The sequence below is a fragment of the Pholcus phalangioides genome, unplaced genomic scaffold (assembly GCF_987345545.1).
Source record: "Pholcus phalangioides strain wild (caught in Gottingen) unplaced genomic scaffold, Ppha-v1.0 ptg000011l_1, whole genome shotgun sequence".
Classification (NCBI taxonomy): Eukaryota; Metazoa; Arthropoda; class Arachnida; order Araneae; family Pholcidae; genus Pholcus; species Pholcus phalangioides.
The window spans coordinates 17,592,558-17,617,844 of record NW_028301604.1 but is presented as its reverse complement, the minus strand read 5'-3'; the positions used below and the strand labels follow the sequence as shown (position 1 = coordinate 17,617,844).

Genomic DNA, 25,287 nt, shown 5'->3' with positions numbered 1-25,287 from the left:
CTGTCTGCAACACCACGATGGTCGGATTCGAGTCTGGAGACACCGTGGAGAGAGGATGCTGAACAGCTGCGTTATGCACCGCCACACTGGTCCTGCACCGGGTATTATGGTATGGGGCGGTATTGGATATCACTCTCGCACTCCTCTAGTACGCATTGCCGGTACTTTAAAAAGCCAGCGCTACATCTCCGAGGTGTTCGAGCCAGTTGTCCTTCCTTACCTTCAGGGCTTGCCCACAGCCATATTTCAACAGGATAATGCGCGACCACACGTGGCACGCATTGTCCAAAGGTTCTTCTTCAATCGCCAGATTGAATTGCTTCCCTGGCCAGCTCGCTCTCCGGATCTTTCGCCGATAGAAAACATGTGGTCCATGGTTGCTCAACGATTGACCCAGATTACATCCCCAGCTGCCACACCAGATCAACTTTGGCAACGCGTGGAAGCTGCTTGGTCTGCTGTACCCCAAGAACACATTCAAAGTCTCTTTGAATCAATGCCGAGGCGTGTGGCAGCGGTGATCTCCAACAATGGCGGCTACTCTGGCTACTAATTTTGGCAGGAACCACACTTCACAGAAGTCTATAAATTTAATCATTTGATGCTTGGTCAACATGTTATCTACAAAATAAATATTGTTGCGATATCTCTTGTCTTTCTTGGTGTTGCAATTTGGGTGGCCAGCAGTGTATTTTATAAAAATACGTGAATATCGCTAATTATCGCAAAAAAATTGGCACTTTGCAAATAAGTTCATATCAATTTGCCAATTATATCCAAAAAAAAATTGTGAAAGGCAAGTAAGGTACAGCCAAAATAATTATCAAAGGTGTTAATTTATGTCACGAAATAATCTGCATTCTTGATTTTAAAAATTTGTACTATATTATTGTAAATAAAGTAAGCCTTGCTGTGAGCTTATTGTTATAAATAAAGTAAGCCTTGCTGTGAGCCTATTGTTGTAAATAAAGTAAGCCTTGCTGTGAGCCTATTGTTGTAAATAAAGTAAGCCTTGCTGTGAGCCTATTGTTGTAAATAAAGTAAGCCTTGCTGTGAGCCTATTGTTGTAAATAAAGTAAGCCTTGCTGTGAGCCTATTGTTGTAAATAAAGTAAGCCTTGCTGTGAGCCTATTGTTGTAAATAAAGTAAGCCTTGCTGTGAGCCTATTGTTGCAAATAAAGTAAGCCTTGCTGTGAGCCTATTGTTGCAAATAAAGTAAGCCTTGCTGTGAGCCTATTGTTGTAAATAAAGTAAGCCTTGCTGTGAGCCTATTGTTGTAAATAAAGTAAGCCTTGCTGTGAGCCTATTGTTGTAAATAAAGTAAGCCTTGCTGTGAGCCTATTGTTGTAAATAAAGTAAGCCTTGCTGTGAGCCTATTGTTGTAAATAAAGTAAGCCTTGCTGTGAGCCTATTGTTGTAAATAAAGTAAGCCTTGTTGTCACCTTATTGTCTTAAAATAGTAAGCCTTGTTGAAAATAGGGGAAAAACGTGACATTTTAAGAAAAGGTTACAACGACAAAAATTACAGGAATGTGCCGTGAAATACAGGTCATATGTTCACCCTATACATGCAAGTTTTCGGGCCACGAGCGGCAGAACTACCGCATATCTGGCCCACGGACTGAAAAGGTTGCGTACTCCTGCCCTAGAATAACAGATTATATTCGCAGAAACATGCAGTAACTTTGGTATATCTGTGTATAAGGCAGGGATTGCACTATAAAAGTTTTATAAAGGTACTTTTATAAAACATGAAAAATGTAACCAATAGGCTTATTGGTTGCATCTACTCGAATGTAACCTATCAGCTTTATTGGTTGTTTTTTTTCAATATTTATAAAAGGTCTTTTATCATAATTTTATAGTATAATACCGGCCTCACACATCGGGTTTCTTTCATCTGAAGGTTCAAAGGCTGAGATTTTGTTCCGATGCATAAATTTCGAAATTGTGCGTCAAAATATCTCGGGTATTCTTATAAAGTTAGAAAATTACCCGGATGCACTCACTGTATGATTTGCTGCATTTGTTTGGATATCGTTATATCTATTTTAAGTGACTGAACTTATACTATTTATATCCGAAAAAAATTCCAATTTTTTTTATGATGTCATAAAGTACTTATATTGTTATTTTACAATGCTATCCAAAAAAAGGTAAATTATGGCTAGATGCTCGTATATGAGCTGAAATGAGTGTTTTGACCAAACGTGTTCCTATCGTTGCATAAAATTGAACATGTTCCTATCGTTGCATAAAATTGAACATGTTCCAATCAGAACAACAATGAGAAGCAAAATTTTCATAAAAAAAGAAAAACGGGACATTTTTCAAATATAATTTTAATATTTTATCATATATACGTGTTTTTATGATTATCATGGAATTATTTAATAATAGTAATATGAATGTCACCTTTATGCTTTCTTTGTTCTTGTATTGAATTCGCGTATTTATAGAAATCATTTCAAATTTTCATGTAAAATGGATGATGAAAAAAAAATAAATCATACAACACACACATAACTATACTATATACTTAGACTTCGTTTTAAAGACACTTGATCAGGCCTATCATAATTATCTATGCCTATTCCTAGAGCAGAAGAAATAGCTTAGCAAAATACTGCGATTCATTTTATTCGAGAAAGTCTCTATATTTGAGTGAAAAGTTAAAAAATAACTAGTTTGAGAGAAAAATGTATGAATGAACAGTTTAAAACGCGTTGTTTTCATGGTTGAGAATTATTTAATCAAAGAAATTGTGAGATTGGCAGGTTTGTACCCAGTTTTTCTTAACATACAGCGTATCCAGAAAGTCCTTACTCGGGTCTTTCTTCTCAACCGTTGGTCATAGACAAAATGTTTCAATTGCAAAAATGTCCTAAATGAAGTAGATATTTATATTATGGGACTTTTGCATAAACAAATTTATTTTTGAAAAATTACAAAATTTAACTTTTTATGTTTTCTCCAGCGTGTAGAAAAAGTTTGTTTTTGTAGTAATATATATGGCAAACATAACAAATTTCAAACCGTATGACAAAAAGTGAACTGAGCGAAATATTTGCAAAGTTTGCGATTTTTAGATTTTTATTCGGTTTTTGGAAGCCATCTTTTTAGCAGTTATTGAATTGTCAGTGTAAAAATACAAATATTGGAATAATTAGAGGTTGATTCCCCCCCCCCCCCCTTTGATATCACTCGGTGTCAGTCACTTGCGATTTACTAGTAAGGCCCGGATTACACTATAAAAGTTTAAAAGATAAAAATACTTTTGTAAAAAAAAAAACATGTGATACACGAAGGCCGGTTGTATCAAATAAATGGAGTTAAGAGTAATTATTTTCAAGAGCGTAATGTCTCTCTCTAAATTTATTTGATACAACCGGCCTTCGTATCACATGAAAAATTCCACGTATTGGATTATTGATTACATTCTAGAAAATGCAACCGATGATCTTATTGGTAGCATTTCTCAAGTTTTATTGAAGGACTTTTATCAATCTTTTATAGTGTTATTCCGGCCTAAGTGAAATTTTCTAACAATTTTGCTACACATTTCGTATGCCGAAATTAACGAATAAAATTAATTAACTACGTGTTTGCAATCAATTAATGTATCGAATTGCATTGATAAAAAAATTCAAAAACAGAAATCTATTTATAATAACTAAATGTATTAACATCAGAGGGCGCGGTAGCCCAGGTCGATAAGATACCCGCCTAAAGTACCAAAGGATGTTTAGAGGTGTCGCGAGTTCGATACACGATTCGTCCTTGTCAGAAAACTTTCTTGACACAGGGGTACAACAAAAAAAAACGGCGACTTGACCGCAGGAAAAAATTGCTACCGCAGGGAGTCTCCCATCGAGGGGTTAGCGCACCAACCTCTCGATCAGTATAAAAAAACAAGCCTACCGTTCGGAATCAGCAATAAATTGCAGGTCCCGGTCTAATTAGCCCTCGTGTGCAGAAAATGACCGCGGTGCGACTCAAATGATTAGCATCAGATACGTATTTGAAATCAATATCTCACTATTTGGTCAAGTACAAATTTAACTGCTTTGCTGTTCGATTTGAGAACTACCCTTGAATTCCACTCAAACTTTGAAAATCAATATCTTGGACTATTTATACTCAATGAAATTTTTTTTGTTTTACATATTTCTGGAAGGACAAACTTTTTCTGATATAACTATAGAAACTGAGGGAACATATAAAAAGTTAGATTTTGTAATTTTTAAAATCGATTGATTTACGTAAATCTGGCATTATATGAATTTTTTCCTCTTTTAAAGCATCTTTATTAATTGGAAGTTTATTTCTACGACCAACAATTGAGAAAAAAAATTCCTGGGTGAGGACTTCCTCTCTCTCTGAACATGCTGTATAAATTCAACGCCAGTACCATCTTAACGCATGGGCCCACCCGGACACGGCTCGGGGACCTAATGAGCAGAGGGACCTCATAAAAATGAGATCTTGTTAAAATTTTCGAGAGTGAGATTATGTAAAGTGGTAGGCAAGCATTTCTAGCCAGATAGGGAGCCCAGAAAAATCACTTGGTGCTGGGACATATGATGCTTTAAAGACGGCCCTGTTCAATGCCCAAAACTGAAGTTTTCCCATAATGGCATATAATATCGTATCTGAAAAATTAGTTTAAAAAAAATCTGGTATTAGTTGGTTCCAATTTTAACCGTATGATGTATTTAAAAAAATGACGTAATGAATAATAAGAAAAAATTCTCTGGCAAGCCAGCATAATCTTATTTGTTACATGAAAAGAAATGCGCATGTGAAAGTGAATGTTGGGACTACCAACCAGAAACTTTTCACAGATATATTATGCTTCACGCAAGGTCAAGGCGTGGTTTACAGAAACTTTATCATAACCGGAAGAATAAGTGAAAATGCATACTTTCAGGTGATAGCTGCTGTAAAATGATTGTCTCGTGTGTTTGCTTTTCCTCTTAAGTGTCTATTTATTAAGAGAGGGAATCCCCCTTTTCTCTATAATATTCCTTACCTCCTACAGACAACGGAAAAAGTAAAAACGTAAATTAAGGATTCGCGCCCTTTTCAAGGTTCCGGATGTTTTTTTTTTTGTTTTAAATATTCAAATGAGTATCGTATACAAGCCATTTTTGTCTTTTCACTTTTTTTCACAATCATCAAAACAATTCTTGCAGACAAATGTTTAATGATTTAACACTTGGGTGACATCTAGTTTACATACTAAAAAACGAGTGATTTACATTTTTGTTACTTTTCCTTCGCGGTAAGTTTTGGCATAAATAAATAAAACTCTGTTCACAGTTACAGTTTTAAAGGTGGTTGGACACACGTTGATATTTTTAGAGATTTGTTCGAAACTTCTATGAATTTTTTTCAATAGCTTTTAAGTGAACCATGCTGTCTCGATGCTCATAGAAATACATTTTCTTCATTAACGAGAAATATATTTACTGTCCCTTCGTTGAACGTGTCATTAAAATTGTATCCAAAAATGAAAAAACTACAGTACTATCAATATAAGATTCTTAAAGGGCTCATTTTATATTCATATTTCATAAGCAGGAGTAAAAGAAGCTCACACTATATAATGCCCATTACATTTTAATAGAAAGTAGAATGATAAAATTTTTTTAATTCGATAGCCTCAAGTACACGAACGGAGCAAATCATCCTATAACACAATACATTTTTTCCCATCAAATCGAAAAGTGATTATTTCGTATATATTTGCAGTAGAAACTGCAGCTAACGGGAATTATATCTGTTAATGAAGTATAGTGATGTGTTTACATAATTATATTTGTGCTTCGTTAAATATTTGTTAAATTTGTTTAGTTACAAATAACTTTTTTTTTTGTACAAACACCAACTTCTGCTTAACATTAACGGAAATTTTGTACATCATATTTCATCATTTACAGTAGACCTAATTACAGACATGACCTAAAACTGCAGTGAAAACTCGATGTAACGATAATCTGTGGACCAAAAAAATATCGTTGTATATGGATTATCTTCATATCGAGAGGCATCATTATCATCAGGCACCATCAAATTTATGCTGTTTGTGGCAGGCACCTCTTCTGAATTTACGTTGTTAATACTATGGTAAAATTTATTTATAAGTATTTATTCATAGCAAAATAATCTAATTCATTGGTTGATGAATAAATTCAGTAAATTGTTTCATTCCATATAAAGTAGTTTCACGCACAAAATTTTTGCGTACTACACAGAAAGTAGCTTCACGGTAACTTCATTAACACTTTCGGACGGTAGATAGCGCAAAATACCGATGTTATTAAACATTTTCGAAGGAACAACAACTAGTGAGGAATTTAAAAATATATTGATAGTGATTTTGAGTAAAATATAAAGAATATCATTGTAGCGGTTTTGAAATATCGTAAAAAATATCATTATAGAGGAATTTATGGTAGGTAGTAAAGGATATCGTTGTATCGAAATGAGTTTATCATTAGACTATAGGCAATTCCAAACAGGACTCGAAAAAAAATCGTTGTAGAGGGATTTATCGTTATATCAAGTATCATTGTAGCGAGGTATCAAGGTTGTTTCGGTTGTTTGTTAAATTTATATATTGGAAAATTTTGGCTGAAAGGATACCAAATACTGATAGATTTACTGTGACCAAAAAGCTTGCCGAACTGAATAACATCAAGAATGTGTGTATCGGTTTTACCAATCATGACTTCATTCAGTTCTGTAAAACAACTATGAAATTTTATTGCATACATTATGAAAAATGCCTTTAATTTGAAGCGTATTTGAAGGCAACAAAAGTTAGTTCACTGAATGTGTGAACTGTATATTAGAAAATCAAACCTGGTATTTTTTACAAATGGCAGATGACACCACTAAAACAATTCATATTCACACAACTACATTTACTTATTATATTTTCGCACATGCATAAGTGTACACAAGCATAAAATACACTCGTTTTCCCATTTTATTCGATGTAAAATATAATTTTATATTTATATTTTTTGCATCTTTTCCCGTTCAACAAAACCAAATATCACAGGGTTTTTTTTTCCGTGCCAATCTGTTTTTGGATATGACAGAGAGTAGATATGACCTAAATCGCATTTAAAGACAAATTGAATAAATGGTTTTTGTATGGGCGTATTTAGAAAACAATATCTTGATGAGTGCTTGTGAATCACTTTCACCCTTTATTTTTCATTCTTGTTAATGATTCAAGATTTTGAAAGGGTGTGCGGCCTTAGGTAGAAGCCTCCGTATTACGTTTTCAAGGTTTTTTTTATTACTGCTTTCTATACTTTCCAAAATGGATATAAAAACGATGCTTAAAATTGCGTTCACAACACATCTCAACTTGATAGACGAATCAGTCAAACTCTGGATTGACAGGAAAAGCTTCCGGCTGCAACTTCTGAAGATGAATTCTTTGTTGGTATGTACTTACTAAAAGCCCCTACTTACTTATGTTTAAATCGTGTGCGAGATTTATTTTCCTTTAATAACTTCATTTATTGCTGTATGGAAATTTCCGTACTTCAAATCCAAAGATTAAATTAAGCTTATTACTAAGCTTGTGTACTTACATAAGTTACTACCTAATTAGCCAGCTCTCTTATGAGAAAAATGTCAGCTAGAGCCAACTGGAGAGAGAAAAGTGAAATTAATCCGTTTCATTTATAACATTCCATTTCCTACATATTAATGAAATTAATCATTTCCGCTTTATCTGTCTGCTTATTTGATTACTTTTTCATTTATTTTCATGTTTTATATGATCTTCCCTTAAAATAAATGTTTTTTTTCATTTATGAACGAATGTACAGTAGCTGAAAAATCGAACTTTCAGAGTAGGATATCGAACGGAAAATTGTATAAAAATAGCAACAAACAAATAGAATAAATAGTTATTATACAGGGTGCATAAGTAACAGGGAGAATGGTATTTTACTGGTGAACCGTTGATCCTAGGAGGCATACTTCTAGTTAGAAGAAGTATCCGTGTAGTAACTCAGATATGTCATTCATGAGACAAAGGGTTGTATATATAGTTATTAAAATAAAAATGTTAACTTTTCATACGTACACTGTGTTAAAGAACCCAATTAAAAACTTGTTTTCCTGTCTCTCCTGATGCCAGCAAAAAAAAAAAAAAAAAATTCAACGTTTCTAAGTGCAATATTCGTTGAGATATTTGAATTCGAAAAACGGAGGAAAGTTGGGAAAAAAAAACAGTGTTAAATACGTGTAAACCATTTTACCCACATCTAATGCTGTTTTCCCCCAATTTTCTTCGGTTTTTCGAATTCGAATATCCCAGCAAATATTGTAATTGGAAACTTGGAATTTTTTTGTTGGCATCAGAAGCGACAGAGGAGGGAAACAACTGTGTGTAATTGGGTTCTTGAGCACAAGGTGTCCGTACAAAACGTTAACATTTTATTTTAATAACTATACAACCTCTTGCAACATGAATGGCATATTTGAGTACTACGTACACGTTATTCAAATACTTTTTCTAATTGAAAGTTATACCTTTAAGATCAGCTGTTCACTTGTCGAATACCATACGTCCTGTTGCCTACGCACCCTGCATAAATTTATTTTTTCAAAATGCAGATTTCATTGCTGCTAAGATGCACATTTTACTGGATAGTTACTGACAGGGATGTTCTTATATTTAGGGAAATCAACATTTAGTTTAAATAATATCTGCCTTAATAAAAGAAGTTTTATGAATCTCATGCTACGACGTAATACTCCAGTAGTATTTTGTAGTAAGCTAAGTGTCTCAAAAACTGCTATTCTGTACAGGAATAGCAAAATATTTTTGAAATAAAGTTTTTCGCTTTCAAAATGTTATACGTACTGGTTTCTTGTGTCAATCACAACGTGAATAAGTTAAGGAGCAGAAAAATAATAGATTACGATAAGATTAAATCTGTCTATCGCTCAATAGCATTTTCTCGCTCTACTGGTTCGAAATAGAAAAAATGTTTATTGATGATACTTGTTTTAGATTCAAACTTCCAACTTTGATTACAGGCTCCTTTATATAAAATGCATTTTTTCTTGTTTGTCCAGAAACTGATTCCAGATCTAAGTATTTATGTGAGTAGTACTATCTGGATAATTTGGCACTCAGTCTGGAATGAAAAGTGAACAATTTTCTACATTTGTCGATCATAATAGCTACTAAAATGTGTCGCGAACGATTGATAGAGCATTCTCAAGCGATATTGTTCCTCCATAATCAAGTTTGTTCGCCTGTAATAAATCTTTCGTTTCACATGGTTACATAAATATTTTCGTTCCGGATTTCTAGTTTGAGAAGCGAAATTCTTTAAAAGATTCGTAATAATACAATTCAAGAAAAATAAACCATAAGAAATATTTTTTACTTGAAAGAAAGGAATGAGCGATAACTACATACAGTACATTTTTATGAAAATTGCTGTTTTATGTAGTTCTGCAGTTGAGCTCAACATAAATATAAGCCATGGTTTGATCACACAAAATTATTTTCTGTTTCCTTCTTTTTCAAATGAAATTCTCAAAAAAAAAAGACTACAGCACATCAACATAGAACTTCAATGTTTTAATATTTGAAGCTGAATAAAAAATAACTAGAAAAATTAATATAGAGTATCTTTAAAAAATATATATATGCAGTATCTATATTTCTTCTGTGTAAGAATCTTGCCGAAAAAACTATAAAAAAATGTATATATATATATATATATATATATATTTAGTTCCAAAAACACTTTTTCGATATATATATATATATATATATATATTTAGTTCCAAAAACACTTTTTCGATTTGAAAGTTCAAAGTTCTGTATTGCCACTTGTTGTTGAAGGTTAGAAGGAAGTTACAAAAGTTAAGAACGATGATCTGAATTGTTGCCTTAATGTTTATTTTCCCTAAAATAAAAATCTCAAAATCGCTTTCTTGAAGTTTCAAAGGTGTCAAGTCGCCTTAACCTTGTTGTACCATAGTCATTTCATGTTCTTAGATTCGACTTTTGTTACTTCTTGTAGCAGCTTACTGTCATAGAACCCATACGACCGGCACCAAACAGTTAATAGCCGAGACTTCAAATGGCGTTAGAGATATCCATGCACCCCGGAGCTGAAATATTAACCTAGGCCCCATTAGAACCGAAGGTTAGTCTGCTAATTACCAGTCACCCCTGCAAGTTTGATATCAGTCAAAATTCGTATTTTGTTCCGAAAGCAACATTTAGGTTCTGAGGGTGTTAAAGAAATGAAGTTAGAAGATGAATTTTATTTAACTCCACACAATTTTTATGAACTTGTGTTGATTAATCATTTTGTTTTCCGTATATGACAAATGAAACGTTGGTTTGAACTTTTTCTCTTCACATTCATCATCAATTCCACTAAACTGATGATACTATTTATTATGTCCGTTGTTTTCTATCATTCTTTTTAACGTTGATTATCGTACATTGAAATGAATAACATCTGATGTTTTTTTTGTGAAAAGGTTTTGACAATCATTGTTGGTCTTTTTGCTGCTGCTCATTGTCAAGCCATTCATCATCCAGATGGTACTAGCACGATCTTCCGACAACATCAGGTACTCACATATTTTTATTGAGTTATAATACTCTAATTAATGTTTGAGAAATTTCGATTTCATGGAAGTTTTCCTGTTTGAGAAATATTGAATATCTACATTATATTATATTTAAGTATTTATAAGTTTACCAAAATGGTATAATGTATTATTTATTGTAAGACGAAAATATTGAATGGCTAAACGTTGCCTAAATTTATTTTCAGAAAATATATCTGTAGTTCCACTATTCCCAAACACGTGATTATATTATAAATAACTAGACTTTCTAGCTCGTCAGTTATCTAATTTTCAGATATAAAATAATAACTGAAACGATTTTGTACTTTAAATTAGATTTGAATTTTTTTTATGACCAAATTCCTAATTTTCCCAATAAGTTGTATTTTGCCAGCGATACAGAGAAAAAAAATTAATTAAAATAATACTATGGGTTTTTTTGAGCACTGTTTACTGTTGCTAAACCGAGCACTGATTTTATATCAACTTACTAAATAGTTTAGATCAGTATTTCCTAATGGGGGCAATATAGCCCCCTGGTGGGTGATGAAAGGATTCAGGGGAGCGATAAAAGCTACGGGTATAACATAGGATCCTATGGGTTCACTTGAGTTGGGGGACGATGAGAGAAAAAAATTCCTGAAGGGGATGAGATGGAACAAAAAGTTTGGGAAACTGATTTAGATCATAGTTTCCCAAACTTTTTTCTCCCATCGCCCCCAGCGCAATCTAACCCATAGGATCCTATGTTAAACCCGTAGCTTCTACCACCCCCTAGAACATTCTATCGCCCCCAGGGGGCGTTAACGCCCACGTTGGGAATCACTGGTTTAGATAAAGGCCTCGAAAAACAATCAAGCAAAACGGAACATCCCTTCATCTACTATGAATTTCGAGTAAAGTCTGAATTTTCTAAAAGTACCACATATTTATAGAAGAAAATAGTCAGTTAAATGTCGTCTTGCCTATCATGTTGATTTTGATGAAAGGTTAGTTTCAGGTTGAGGAGTCGTGGTACATGGGAAATTAACTTCCTAGGCTACCACATCTGCTCGTCAACACCTTCAGTGATAGCGGACGTGAAGTCACTATGATCTAGGGCCTAGATTTCCTACTGGTGTTCCGCAGAACCCGAGGGTTCCGCGAGAGCTCTTATGGAATTTCCAGGAATTAAACGTCAGGGAAACCCTTAAAAATCCCAGAATCCGGAAGAAACATTTAGTATCTTCCTGAGAGTTATGTGCTCTTTCACTCAAAACCTACAGTCTTTCCACTAGGTGTCACTTCACGTTTTATCAGGGCCGTAGTCAGAGCATGTCAATCATATATTGCTGTCCCGCCCCTAGAGGCATACAGCGGCCGTATTCAAAGCATAATGGGCCCCGGATCAATTGGTTTTTTTGAGGCCCTACCTATATAAAAAATTGTCAAAAATCTCAATTAGTTCTCATTTTTGTGAGGACCCCTCTTCTCTTGAGGCCCCGGGCCCATGCGTTAAGATGGCGCTGCGTTTTATTGGTTTGTGTTTCATCATTTCAGTTTAAAATTCAATTTATTTGAGTTTTTTTACATTGCATTTTTAAACCAGAAGCAGGTTCAAACTTTGGGCTTCGAATAAGACGTCGTATTTTATTCCCCGTTTTATCAGAAAATTATAGGTCGTAAAAAAAAAGAGTTGTTTTTTTTGGAAACTTTTAATTCCATTGGAGTAAGGATTCTTTTTTTGAACCACAGAACTTATGTGAATTTTACGACAAACACAGGGCCGTCTTAACACATGAGACACCCGGAATATCCCACGGGTCTCAGATGCATGGGATCTTCTACAAATCTGGACAACACACATGGGAAGTCAATTTTCATCGGATCACTGCTATCAGGAACTATCCTTTCATCATAACAACGGCAGTGAAAGTCACCATTTTTTTAATCTCATTGATTTTGTTCAACGGATATGGTGGCAACATGGACTGATGCATCAATAATACTTCGAATATCACGGGGGAAAATAAATTGTTCAGAAACGAAATTGTTAGCGCAAATTTTATATTCAAAATTTACTATTTGCAAATATATATGTTTTGGTAATTTGCTTTTTATTTTTATATTACACAGGGTGATGGACGATATAATTTCCATTACGATGTTGTACGGGCTGATGGTGCTAGGAATTCTAGACAGGAATCCGGAGACAATGATGGAAATCGTGTCGGAACATACAGTCTAACCGACGTAGATGGTAGACAGAGGACAGTAGAATATACAGCGGGTAAAGAGGGATTCCGTGCAGTAGTACGCACCAACGAAATAGGCACCGATAACCAGAGCCCAGCAGATGCAAGTTTTTATTCGAATGCACCTACTGCTAGAGTTCGCCGAGCCACTATGTATGCTGTGCCACACTACTACATTTAGTAAAATCCGTTTAGATAATACTGTGTGTGGCCCGAGGAAATTATTTGTGAATAAAATCAGTTTTGTTGCTTGATTTCATGAGTCATACATATTATTTAGTTTCGAGACTAACCGATTTCCCATTACGAAAACGGTACCTTGTTTAATAAAAAATTTGCAAAATATATGCTACTTTCATTCTGTATGATTACGGTATATAATATCAAATGAATTTTATTGAAATAAAAATAATCAAGTTCAAGTTGATTTCACTACAGCTGATGAATGAAAATATTATTTGAATTTCAAAAGAAATATATATACAGGGTGTATAGGTAACAGGATGTATGGCATTTTACAGGCGAACTATTGATCCTGGAGGCGTACTTCCAATTAGAAAAAGAATCCAAATAACGTTTAGTATCCAGATATATTATTCATGTTGCAAGAGGTTGTATAACTATTAAAATAAAATTGTTAACGTTTTATGCGGACAACTTATGCTCGAAATCCCAATTAGAAAGTTGTTGCCCCAAGGTCTCTCTCTTAATGCCAACAAAAAATTCCTAATTTCTAAGTACAATATTCACTGAGATATTCAAATTCCAAAAACGGAGGAAAGTTGGGAAAAAAACAGCATTAGGGTACGTGCATAGTGCACGCGTGTTTCCGATTCTGGAAATACGTTCTAATTTATACGTTATAATTCTTTTGGTCAGTGGCTAGTAGGGCTCGATTTTCGCATGTGCAAAATGGGCATTTGCCCAGGGCCCCATGTTTTAAGGACCCCCCCCCCGAAATTTATTATAGTATATATTTTACTCAACATTTTTATAAATTTTGTTTTGTAAAATTTTGGAAAATCAAAGAATTTTTCCTAAATCACATCATACTATTTCCAAAGTGCCTATTATTAGCTAACCCTATTGAGTGTCAATTTTAGTATTATACCAATCAGTAATAGACTTTACACAGCATATATAATGCACCTATTGCAATGTTAACTCCACGATAAAAATATGTTTCAGTGTGTCACAGTCTTTTGTTCGATTCCTTAATTCCACATCTTTTTGATAGTAAAATGATTTATGAAACTGTGACAAGAAAATTTGCATGTTTGATCAACATGAAATCGTTAAATACTCATGAAGATTCTGTATACTTGCAATGCAAAACTTTATGCATCTGATCATGCAAATACTTTGTAAGACGAACTGCAAAAATTTTCATCCTTGGTTCAGATTGGTGACACAATGCTACAAATGTTAAATAACGCTAAAGGTTTAGAAGAGACGCTTCTAAATGTTGAGATAGCATTGGAATATCATTAACAGCATCACCAACGTCAAACTGTTCTAAAGGAAGACCATTCTTCTTATTAAAAAGGATAAAATCACCAATTCGCACAAGTTTTTTACAAATAAAACGGTCATCCTTAGCTTTATTGTGTATTGAAGCTGAGATAGCTCAATAATTAGATTGTGATGGCATGATTTTACTCATGAGAGTGCAAAAAAAAGCATTTATTGTGAGTTATTTCATGGAGAATTAACATTACATTTCTCATTAAAATAGTGCATTTCCTTTTGTTTTATGTGTTTATAGACACAATATTTGCTGACGTGCCAAACCACTTCGACCACAGTCAAGGGCGCCCCAATATCTATTATGCCCAGGACCCCATCAAGTCAAAATCGGGTCCCGTTAGCGAGGCATCAAAAAGGCCTAATCACAGCTGATGAACTACAGAAAACAATTGTGAAATTGCAAGAACACCGACGGGTAAGCGGACCAACCTCTCGGTGAGTATAAATAAGGCTGCTGTTCGGAATCGGCGATAAATTGTAGGTCCCGGTCAAATTAGCCCTCTTGTGCAGAAAATGACCGTGGTGTGACAAAAATGATCAAATCATCATAAATTGCAACAAACAAGATCATTGGGCACTCAAGTTGAAATAAGACGGATTATGCAGAACTTAGGTAGAGGATGTAGCGCAGAGGTGGAAGACGACAGTGTATCAAACTCCATAGTCGGGTGTAATGACGTAACATATTTATTTGTGAAATTTTAGGTAGCCTATCGCGGCATACCAACACCTTCTATAGCAGAAAGTCTCCGCGCGAAGCTCGTGACGTCACTGAAGTCGTCCATTTCACCTATAGTCGTTGGATATACTGCTAAAAAAAGAAAGATTTCGCATAAGTCGGCCTGCTATATCCAATGGTTACAGGTGAAATTATAGCCACTGAAATAGCCAGTCATCTTAGGTGAAATGGACGACTTCAGTCAGTGACGTCAAAGCTTCGCGCGGAGGCTTTCTCCTATAGAAGGTGTTGGCCATGCGTGCAGATTTTAAAGTCACGTGCTGCTTTTGACTCATGAACTCGCTATTTTAAGAACTCAGATGGTAGCTGATATTTGCCATGATATTAAAAAACTTTTCACCACCCCGTTCCAATTTAAGCATTTTAAGCTCTTATTACACTGTAGTTTGATGTAAAAACATAGATAGAACTATGGCCCCCACAAAAGTGGGAGCTGACTGAGTTCCAGCCCGGGGGACCCCGGAAAGAATATCTTATCTTTCTTTTTGTCCACTGATTATAAATTTACTATAGAGCGGGCTCACCAAATATCACAGCCTAGGAACCCGGCTGATTTTATTAAGCCGCTCTTAAAGACCGAAACAAACTAGACTGCCTTGATATGATTCCGCGTCATGTCCGAGACGTTGTGAATTCTGATTCGTTGAAATTCTGTGACGGGGAAGTTTCATGTCCAATAATTTCCACGAATCAGAATTCACAACGTGTCTGGCATGACATGATAATTACGTCACGTTAGTGTAGTGTGTTTCGCCTTCAGATTTCGTAGCTATCTAAGGCTGGGATTACACTATAAAAGTTTGATAAAAGTTATTTTATAAAACTTCAAAAATGCAGCCAATAAGACTATCAGTTGCATTTGCGCGAATGTAACCGGTACTACTATTGGTTGCATTTTTCACGTTTGATAAAAGTTCTTTCATAAAACTTGAAAAATGCAACCAATAATAGTACCGGTTACATTGGCGCAAATGCAACAGATAGGTTGTGTCTTATTCGTTGCATTCGTAAGTTTTATAAAAGAATTTTTATAAAACTTTTATAGCTTAACCCCTGTTTAGGGCTGGGATAATTACACTATAAAATTGTGATCTTTACAAAACTTGAAAAATGCCAAAATGCGTATCGGTTACATTCGAGCAAATGCAACCGATCAGTTTATTGGTTGTATTTTTCTAACGAACGGGGTTGAGGCTTTAGATAGCTCGGAACAAGTGCACTTTAACAATAGATACCTTGCGTATAGTTGATTTAATTTTTATTTTTAAATTTATAAAATTTCTCGTGTTACCTTAAATTTGTTTTTCTTTCATAAATTCTATTGGTTTTTTTCAGTCTTTAAAAAGTTAAGGAATGAAAATGTATTGAAAAAAGCAAGAGGCGTGCATATTATAGAAAACCAATTGGGGATTGAATGACATGAAAAAAAAAAACAGATTGTGATTCTGCGGCGTATGCAAATTGTCATGCTGTGTGACGTGCACATCTGGCACTGCAGTCCATCTGCATATAAACTGGAATCAAGCTGGAAGCGCCGCTGCTCTTTACCTCCCTCTTCTTCTAGCCACTGCATCCGCGCTGGTCGTGCTGAATATGCCGATCTTAATTCTTGATTTTATATAATTTATTAACAGACTCTATTACTAATGTTTAATTGTTAATAGTTTAATAAATAGTTGCTAACCCTTAAGTTCGTACTTTCAATAAGGAGTCATACACCACCGCCAGAATTCTAGTTGAACGCTCAGTTATAAAGTTGTAAAAGTAAACTTTCAATAACTAGAGTAAAATTTTTCAAAAAAGTGACCATTTAAAGTTTTGAATAACCATGTGCAGAATTTGCATGTAAGTTTTAATGTAGAATTTCCCATCGTTTTGCTCATTGAATGAAATTATTGTCAAAGCTCATTCATTGCAAACTTATATTCTTACCGAAGATGAATTTTATACTATTTGTAATGCATTCAAAAAATTAAAAATCAGACGTTCTTCTAAATTGCACTGTATAATAATACACACAATAATCGTTTTAACCAGAAATAAATTAAGAGTGGAAATAAATAAATATAAGAAATGAACAATTATACGTATAGCATGCACAGAAATTCTTTAATAACTCACACTTCAAATGTGAAATAAACTGAGCAAATACATTCGCATTCAAAAAAAAAGCATCGTAGAATGCACGTTTTTTTCGACATTTTTAAATAGAGAAGAACTTGAAAACAGAGCCGCAAAACTATATAGAAAAGTAAAAGAATACTGAATATTTAAGTTACAAACGCTAATAAAATGTAATTAGCACTTACAAAATAAACTGAAAATGCATTAAAAAATATATGTTGTACTTTCAGAATGATAATTATTCAAATATCTTACGAGAAATGTATTTAATCTTCCAAATTAAATGTTATATTACACTTTAATTGACTCAATCTTAATTTGCTTTGGATTTTAAATTTGTTTCTAATTTGCATCAGGTACCACGATTGAATGCGTAGTTTATGAATGAAGCTGCCGGTAGGTTGTTGTTTGAAATAATTTCAGTTGATACATATTTCTTCATAACCAACGAACCTCAAGCACACTCACCAAAATTTGTACTTTGCGTATAAAATTTGCCGAAACTCAAGCCCTTTTATTCAAATGAAAAAAAAAATTCCCGTCATATTTTTTTCAGTAGTAATACGGATCTTCATAGTTATAATGAGAATGAGAATAGCCCCTGTAACCATGGTGGTTTTGGTGGTATGGGTCGTAGTTATAATGAGATCGATACGGACGATACGATGGTCTGGCGTAATTGCGACGGATCGGAGTTGCTGGTCGAGCTATTGGAACACGGCCGGCTCCAAAAGCTGTTCTCGGAGCATCGGAGTTAATCGTAACGAAAGCAGGGCTTTGATTTGCTGTGCCAGGCTCATTCGTTCGCACCACAGCTTGGAATCCATTTTCACCAGCTGTGTAATCGACTATCCGTGATCTTCCATCTATATCCTGAAGGGTATAAGAGCCAACGACATTCCCGTAGACGTCACCACGTTCTTGTCGACTATCTCTTGACCCATCTGCTCTTCCTATATCGTATCCGAAATTAAAATTTCCAGCATCCTGCAAAAGGTATGACGCCATGATCAAAAGGTGTAACCACAAAAAATAAAGAACAGAGCATTTAAAGAAACCTTTGCCGTGAAAGAGTAGTAATCTCATTGAATACATTTAAATTCGTTCGATTTTTTATTTCTTCTGCATAAAATATTTCACGTGATAAGTTTTTTTTTTCCATTTAGTCATGAACTTATATCATTTATATTGTACTGCTTCTGTATTAACCCTTTTAATCTTGGGATTAACCCTCACAGTGGCAATTTTTTTATATTGAATTGATAATTAATTGATTGATTAAGTTTTTATATTAATTACTTTTATATTAACCCTTTCAATCATCATAAGATTAACCCTCACAGTGGCAATGACGAGATATCTCGCCTAACTTGATGCCTCGTATTTCGGAAATTACGAGATATCTCGCTTCCTTATGAACCTCTTATTTCGACAATGCCGAGTCCAAACACGTTTTTAAAGATGTCTCGCCTAAGAACATGTTTTCCATCCCTTCGCCAACCTGTCAGACAGGCGCGGATCTAGGGCGATGTTGTCGGTGGGATGAATTGTGGAAGTTCGTTAAATCATTCCGCATTTTACGGAACAGACACATTTTTATCATATTGTTCGGCTCTTGGGAGGGGCGATCGTTCCCACCGCCAATCCTCTAGATCTCTAGATCAGTGGTTCTCAACCGCCGGGCCGCGGCACAGTACCGGGCCTTGACCTCATTCATACCGGGCCGCGAATGATCAGCCGTTTTATTTTTCCTCATTCATTTGCCGTTGGTCTTATGTTTGACTGGGCCTTCCACTCACAAAAATGAATGAAACTGGGCCGTGGGCTTACCAAGGTTGAGAACCACTGCTGTAGATATTAGTGGAGGCAGGCATCTTCAGCTGCGAATAAAGCCGAGGCAGATATCTTTAACTGCGAATGAAGCGGGGCAGATATCTTCAGCTTCGAATAGAGCGGAGGCAGGTGGATCGAGAGCATTGTGTCGGAGAAGCGACTCATTGTGTAGGTGATCGGATCATCCGGTATTTCAGGGGACAAACAAATTATTCGGGCTCTTGGGTTGGGCAATCGCTTGGATCCGATCTTGCTATCAGATCAACTGCCAGTTGTGGCGGAGTAAGGGCGTACCAAGGGTGCAGACTTGGGGGTCTAGTCCCCCCCCCCCCCGAAATGTGAGAAAATGACAGAAAAACGGGAAAAAGATGGTCAAATCTATTGTTCTATCACTTTGGTCCCCCCCGAACGAAATTTCTGGCTACGCCCCTGTGGCGGAGTCAGCTTTTGTTAAAAGTTTGACAACAGAAGAAGGGACAGGTGGTGTTTTTTTTCTTTCCTTCGTGGTAGCATAGGAATATGCGCACAATATAAATAATAGAAAAAGATAAAAGTTTTTTTTTTCTTCTAATATTATTCTATGAGTTAGGGGGCGGGGGCATTTTCACTTGCATGAAATCGGAAGAAAGTATTCTTTCTGGAAAAAAGTAGCATTTTTTTCCGAAAGTTTAGTGATTTCCACTGTGGCAATTACAATGCAGATCAGGGAAATTTTAAAAATACTTACAGGGTTAAGAAGAACTGAATCTGCATAAATGCATTCAAGTGGTTATACTTTGACAGGTGTTAATAGAAATTCACAAAATGGAAAGAAAAAGGAATGAAAACTCGCCGAAATTCATAAGAACTCATATTCGAAAACTTTAACCCATTCAAATTTTTATACCATTTGCGATAGGGAGATTTTAGATTTCTAAATATATTTTATTTTTCCCACTTTCTCCATCAGTTCTATTTGTGGCATTTCAAAATGTGTAAATATGCAACTGTGTACAGTATTTTATTAGAAAATATGAAGTAAATGAAATAACATCGCAAAATTAATTTTAATAATTTTGGAGTCACTTTAAAAGTCATAGATTCAAGTAATTTTTAAATTAAATCATACGCAATCATTGCACGTCAATCACTAACAATAACGAATATCAAGAAGTCACCAACGAATAAGGCAAATGCACGAAAAATACACAAACTCCTAATGCATTTCGACACACAATGGGTGTCGTCTCAGAGGAAAAATATTTAACCACTTATTACACTGACAGCGGATCCCACTAGAATTGGATACCAAATCTCAGCGTGATAAGTGGTTAAATATTTTTTCCGCGGACACCCGTTGTGTGTCGAAATGCATTAGGAGTTTGTGTATTTTTTGTGTATTTGCCTTATTCGCTGTGACTTCTTGATATTCTTGGGGAAAGTTAATCTACTCTTCCAATAACCAATATCATGTAGAAGATATAGAATTCAATATTTTTCATAACCATTCTTCAGTCGTTTGTGCTTTAGTTAGAGAATCCCGTGAGGAGCTTCCATATAACCATCATATAGTATTTGTTTTCATACAAAGCGGGCAGTACAATTTCATAAACTATGATTACGAATACAAGTCAATAAACAATGAGAATATCAAAATTTAATTTGGTAATTTCAAAATATTTAGCCTTTCTATTGGTAACGATCTACATTATTAGTTTTTGTATTTTAGAAAGTGTTTCTGCTTTAATTCGTTTTTTTTTATCTTTCCCTATTAAAAACTCATATTTTAAATAATGCATGGTCTAGGAGCGGAGCGGTTAGCATACCACTTTATGGCCGTAAACGTTTGGAACCTGTTTCAAGTATTGATATTGTGAGGCTGTTGACAATCTACCCTAACTGGAAATCCGGGACATCTTTCATAATTATTTTCTTTGGTGGAATGATAAGAAATTAAGTTTTCAAGTCCATAAAATAGCAATGAATTTTCACCAGGTTTAGACAGATTAAGAAATCATTTAAGTATCACTGGCAGGGGCGTGACCGAAAATTTCGTTCGGTGGGTGGGGAACCAAAGTGATAGAACAATAGATTTGGCCATCTTTTTCCCTTTTTTCGGTCATTTTCTCACATTTCGGGGGGGACCAGGCCCCCAACTCTCCCCCCCCCCTTCGCTACGCCCTTGATCACTAGTGAGATTTTAGAACAGTATCGACACAGAAAATATCTTTTACAATGTAAACCGCATTATCACGTACAATAATGCGTAATATCAATTTGTTCGTGCACACACAATTTTTTTTTAGATAATGAACAATTTAGCAAAACTGAAGTGTAAAAAACATGCTCTATGAACAATTCCTACTAAGCTTTGATAGTTCTTTTTATCGGTAATTTGTTCAAGAGGACTTGAATCTACACATTTCAGCACTTCTTACAAAATTAATATTACGTTACTGGCTCAGGATTGAAGAAATGTCAAACAATAAACTTGAAAAGCAATGCTTTTTAAAACTTCGTGATAGATATGAGGCGAGTAGAAGCTAAAAAAAAAATTAGCTAGCAAATTTGGTTAAAAATAATTGATAACAGTAGATATTGTTTTTGAAGAACTCAAGCGACCCGGCTGTTGTCTAACACTATATTCCTGTCATTTTAAACTTAATGATATCCAAAACATGCAAACTGACATAGCTAATATTCAGATCACTAACTTTTCACCCCATTACAAACAACTTAAAAGCAATTTTGGTCTTGAAAGCTACCCCTTACTGACTACAATATTTCACTTAAATTTAAAAGAATTCTCATGCAAATTCGTTTTGGTGCAAGCAGGTTGTTCATGAACGGGAGAATTCTTGAAATCACTTCGCAGGTTTCGTGTACATACTACTACTACTACTACTTGACCATACATGCACCTCGTGTACATTCCTATACGGAATTTCTAACGAACTGGTACATGCCGGAATGTGCGTGTAAGTATTGTTACCCTAACGTGCTTGTTTCTGTTTAATGTTTTGTCTATGTGTAGCGCTGCCATTTGCCATCAGTTTTTCTGAGTGAAGTGTAATGGTTGAATATTTGTACCGTTGTACATCTGTTGCCCTCTGCAGGGCCGCCCCTACCAGACACGGGCCAGAGGCGTCTTGATAATTCCCCCCCCCCCGGCTCCAAATTTTATGTAGGGAGGATATAAGCTGTGGGAGAGGGAAATCGAAAATTCAGAGTAAATGAAAGAAATAATTTCAGCACCATAAATAATTCTTGAAATTGATGAAAATTCAGAATAAAAATACTTTTATATATCGCATTTCAAATACGGTAACATGAATAAAACTTTATAAATCAGAATAAATGGAAGAAATAATTTCAGAAAAATTGATGAAAATGCGAAATTCTAGTGTTTGTGAAAGGCATCATTATTACTTTAAGTGTGGGGCCCGGTGCGACCGCACCAATCGTACATCCTAAAGGCCACGCTGGTTCTATGTGGCGAGGCTTTTTAACGGGGAAATGAGCTCGCATTTGCGCCCCGTAGTTGGGAATCACAGAAAATCAACTTCAGCCGACCACCCCTGTGGTGACTGTGGGGTTCAAACCCGGATCCTAGCTATGCGAGTCCTTCACTATGACTGTTCGACCGCCACAGCGGCTTCGTGTACATACTGTAACTCAAATGAACTTGAAACCTGATCTCACATACTAATGACATGCTCGGCTTACAACTCCTTTAGATGCACATATTTCGGCACACGCAGTCATACAGCCTCTTTCATTACTTTTAAAAAAAAATGTGAACCAAGTCAAAATTGCCTATTCCATTTGTTGTCTGATATAATATCCTATAGAGATCTATTTAAGAACTGAATCTCTCCACTTTATTAATATTTTTTTCTCTCATTTATATAGTTACTAGCATGTTGTAAAAAATACGTATTTTACTAACTAGTTATATAAACTCTCACAAACAGAAGAGATCATTTATAAATATTAATTATTTGTGTTTTTTGTAAAATGGTTTTTGTAATTTATTTCTGTATTATTGTTGTCGTACTGTATGTACTGTTGCCAGCTATTAAAGAGGCTTTTTGCCTTAGTCAATACAGGCTATGATTATGACTTAAATCTGCTGCATTCAGAAAAATATTGAGTGGGTTTTTATTCGCTTCTTTTCGAAAGATTAAGATATCTGTGGGGTTGTTTTCGTAACCTTATTCTTCATATCAGGGAAAAATTATATGAAAAAGAAAAAAAAAATATCGATTGTGATTGCAACATTACTCACATCTCTGGAACTGAAGTGGTCACTTCTTCCATCTGGATGTTCAACATGCTGACAGTTTCCAGCTGCTACCAGCAGTAAAACGCCCAAGTACGATGCAAGCTGGAGAAATATCAACATTAGAAATCGTCTAAATATTTCAGAATAAATGGTATCACACATAAATCATAAATAAAACTTTAGAAAAATGCAATTTTAATTTTTACTTGTTTCACTAGCCTGTCCCCTTATATATCACTCTTCATAATTACCGTATTTCTCGGAATAAGTGTTTGCACCTCAGTGAGAACAAACATGAAATGAATATCTGTGAGTTTTAGTGAAGTAAGCGCCTCATCAGCGAATGCGATTGAGATTGATCTTTACAATGAATCTCAACTTTAAAGGGATGTCTGAAGTTATAGTGTTAAGCAGTGTTAGAATTGAAAAATAAAAGTAACTAGTCTCACGGACCAGTGACTATGAGATACTACTGGTCGGCAGACATCAGGACTGGTCCGCTAAACCACAGAAAGGGGGACCACCCAAAATTTTTTCTCGATGGTCTGATGGTTTAACCAGCGGACCACCAATGATTTGGAACGCTGGTGTTAAGTGCAGTACTCTGAGAAAATACGGTAACATGAATAAAACTTTATAAATTATTTATAAAAGAAATAGCTCGATCTCTAGATTCTCATCAAAATAAAATTCATCCAATTTCATCACTAATATTATTTTCAAGGGACTGTTACATGGGTGTGTGAGTTTATCAATCGAGATACATATACAGGGTGATGCAGAAAAGATGGGAAATCTTTAAGATGTGATAGTATACACCAATACAAACAATTGATATCAAAGAATGCATGGTCTAACTTGAAACGCAAACGCGTTAGCGCGTTTTGAAACGGCCGCTCCGCAAACGTTAAAACGGCATTCCTGTTGAAATTTATCGGGAGAAAAGGAACACCATGCATGCAAATGTAACCTGGGGAAAAAGAAGAAACCGCATGCAAATCTGCGTCACAGTGAATAAAAGGCGTGGACACCATCCCGTACGTTACAACTGTTAGAACGGTTGCACGCTGGAATAACTTCACAGGGCTGGATCGTGACTTTATCCCACTGCACAATGAAAGTAATAATAAGTTGCTATCTACGAAGATTACGTAGGTGGAATATATAGAAATATTGAATATTTAAAATATAATGCAAGTCCTTTGCTCTCAGTGGCATCAATATATGCATATTGGCACTCATTATATTTGCATAATATTATATTCTCTCGTCTTAATATAGAAATTGATCAAAACAAAATATTTTGAATTTTAAGCAATTAAATTAGAATAAGCAGTTATCGAGATGAAAAAAAACACACCTTACCTGATTCATATCGAGCAAGTTGTAAATTCCACTTGCGAGTAACTATAAAGAAATTGGCTCGTTCTCTTTTTATATATACTCGTAGTGGGAGGGAATACCAGCTATGAGCTGGTTAACGGAACAAAAGGAGTCACTCTCACTCTCTTTTTTAGTTGAAGAAAGATACAACTTTCATTGCCCGAGCCAACAAGGTTAGGGTGAGGTTGAAAAAACGTAGCCTAAACAAAGAAATCCCACCACCGCACGCCGATCACGAAAAACTAACACGCCTTTGCTCTTCTCAAACACATATTCACTTTTCTTAGATCTCCCCATTCCCCCCCCCCTCCACATGCGTCTTGTATTAATGAAATAAATGTTTACGATTTTCAGTTACATACAAACTGCAAAAAAGAATCTTCTTGACTTCTTTTATCCCAATAGTTCCGATTTAGAAAGCAAAGTTAGCTGAGCATTACAGCTTTTAATGATGTAGTATAGTAATAAAAAATGTTATAAGTTTCTTATGTGAGGTGATCCCAGCAATTGACCCTACCATGAACGTCCTTTGGATAGTTTGAGTTTTG

The 25,287-nt window shown here is 35.1% G+C and overlaps 2 protein-coding genes across 2 annotated transcripts; one reads left to right on the top strand and one right to left on the bottom strand.

Moving 5' to 3' along the window:
- Positions 1 to 7,348: 7,348 nt before the first annotated feature.
- On the top strand, positions 7,349 to 13,123 carry LOC149080158 (adult-specific rigid cuticular protein 15.7-like). The gene is made up of 3 exons (XM_089238596.1): positions 7,349 to 7,462; positions 10,543 to 10,635; positions 12,751 to 13,123. The coding sequence occupies exons 1-3, from the start codon at positions 7,352 to 7,354 to the stop codon at positions 13,048 to 13,050; spliced, it is 504 nt and encodes a 167-aa protein (XP_089094722.1). The 5' UTR covers positions 7,349 to 7,351; the 3' UTR covers positions 13,051 to 13,123.
- A 4,601-nt stretch (positions 13,124 to 17,724) lies between these two features.
- Positions 17,725 to 24,858, bottom strand: LOC149080157 (cuticle protein 14-like). The gene is made up of 3 exons (XM_089239184.1): positions 24,722 to 24,858; positions 23,360 to 23,458; positions 17,725 to 18,246 (listed from the first exon to the last, which is right to left on the bottom strand). The coding sequence occupies exons 1-3, from the start codon at positions 24,728 to 24,730 to the stop codon at positions 17,812 to 17,814; spliced, it is 543 nt and encodes a 180-aa protein (XP_089095310.1). The 5' UTR covers positions 24,731 to 24,858; the 3' UTR covers positions 17,725 to 17,811.
- Between the last annotated feature and the right edge of the window lie 429 nt (positions 24,859 to 25,287).

Bases quoted from the DNA above. Each gene is read 5' to 3' on its own strand.
- LOC149080158 (XM_089238596.1), top strand. From the start codon at position 7,352: ATGCTTAAAATTGCGTTCACAACACATCTCAACTTGATAGACGAATCA. The intron at 7,463-10,542 runs GTATGTACTTAC...TTTTGTGAAAAG, and splicing joins TGAAGATGAATTCTTTGTTG to GTTTTGACAATCATTGTTGG. The intron at 10,636-12,750 runs GTACTCACATAT...TATATTACACAG, and splicing joins CGATCTTCCGACAACATCAG to GGTGATGGACGATATAATTT.
- LOC149080157 (XM_089239184.1), bottom strand. The intron at 18,247-23,359 runs GTGAGTAATGTT...TACCTTTTGCAG, and splicing joins ACCACTTCAGTTCCAGAGAT to GATGCTGGAAATTTTAATTT.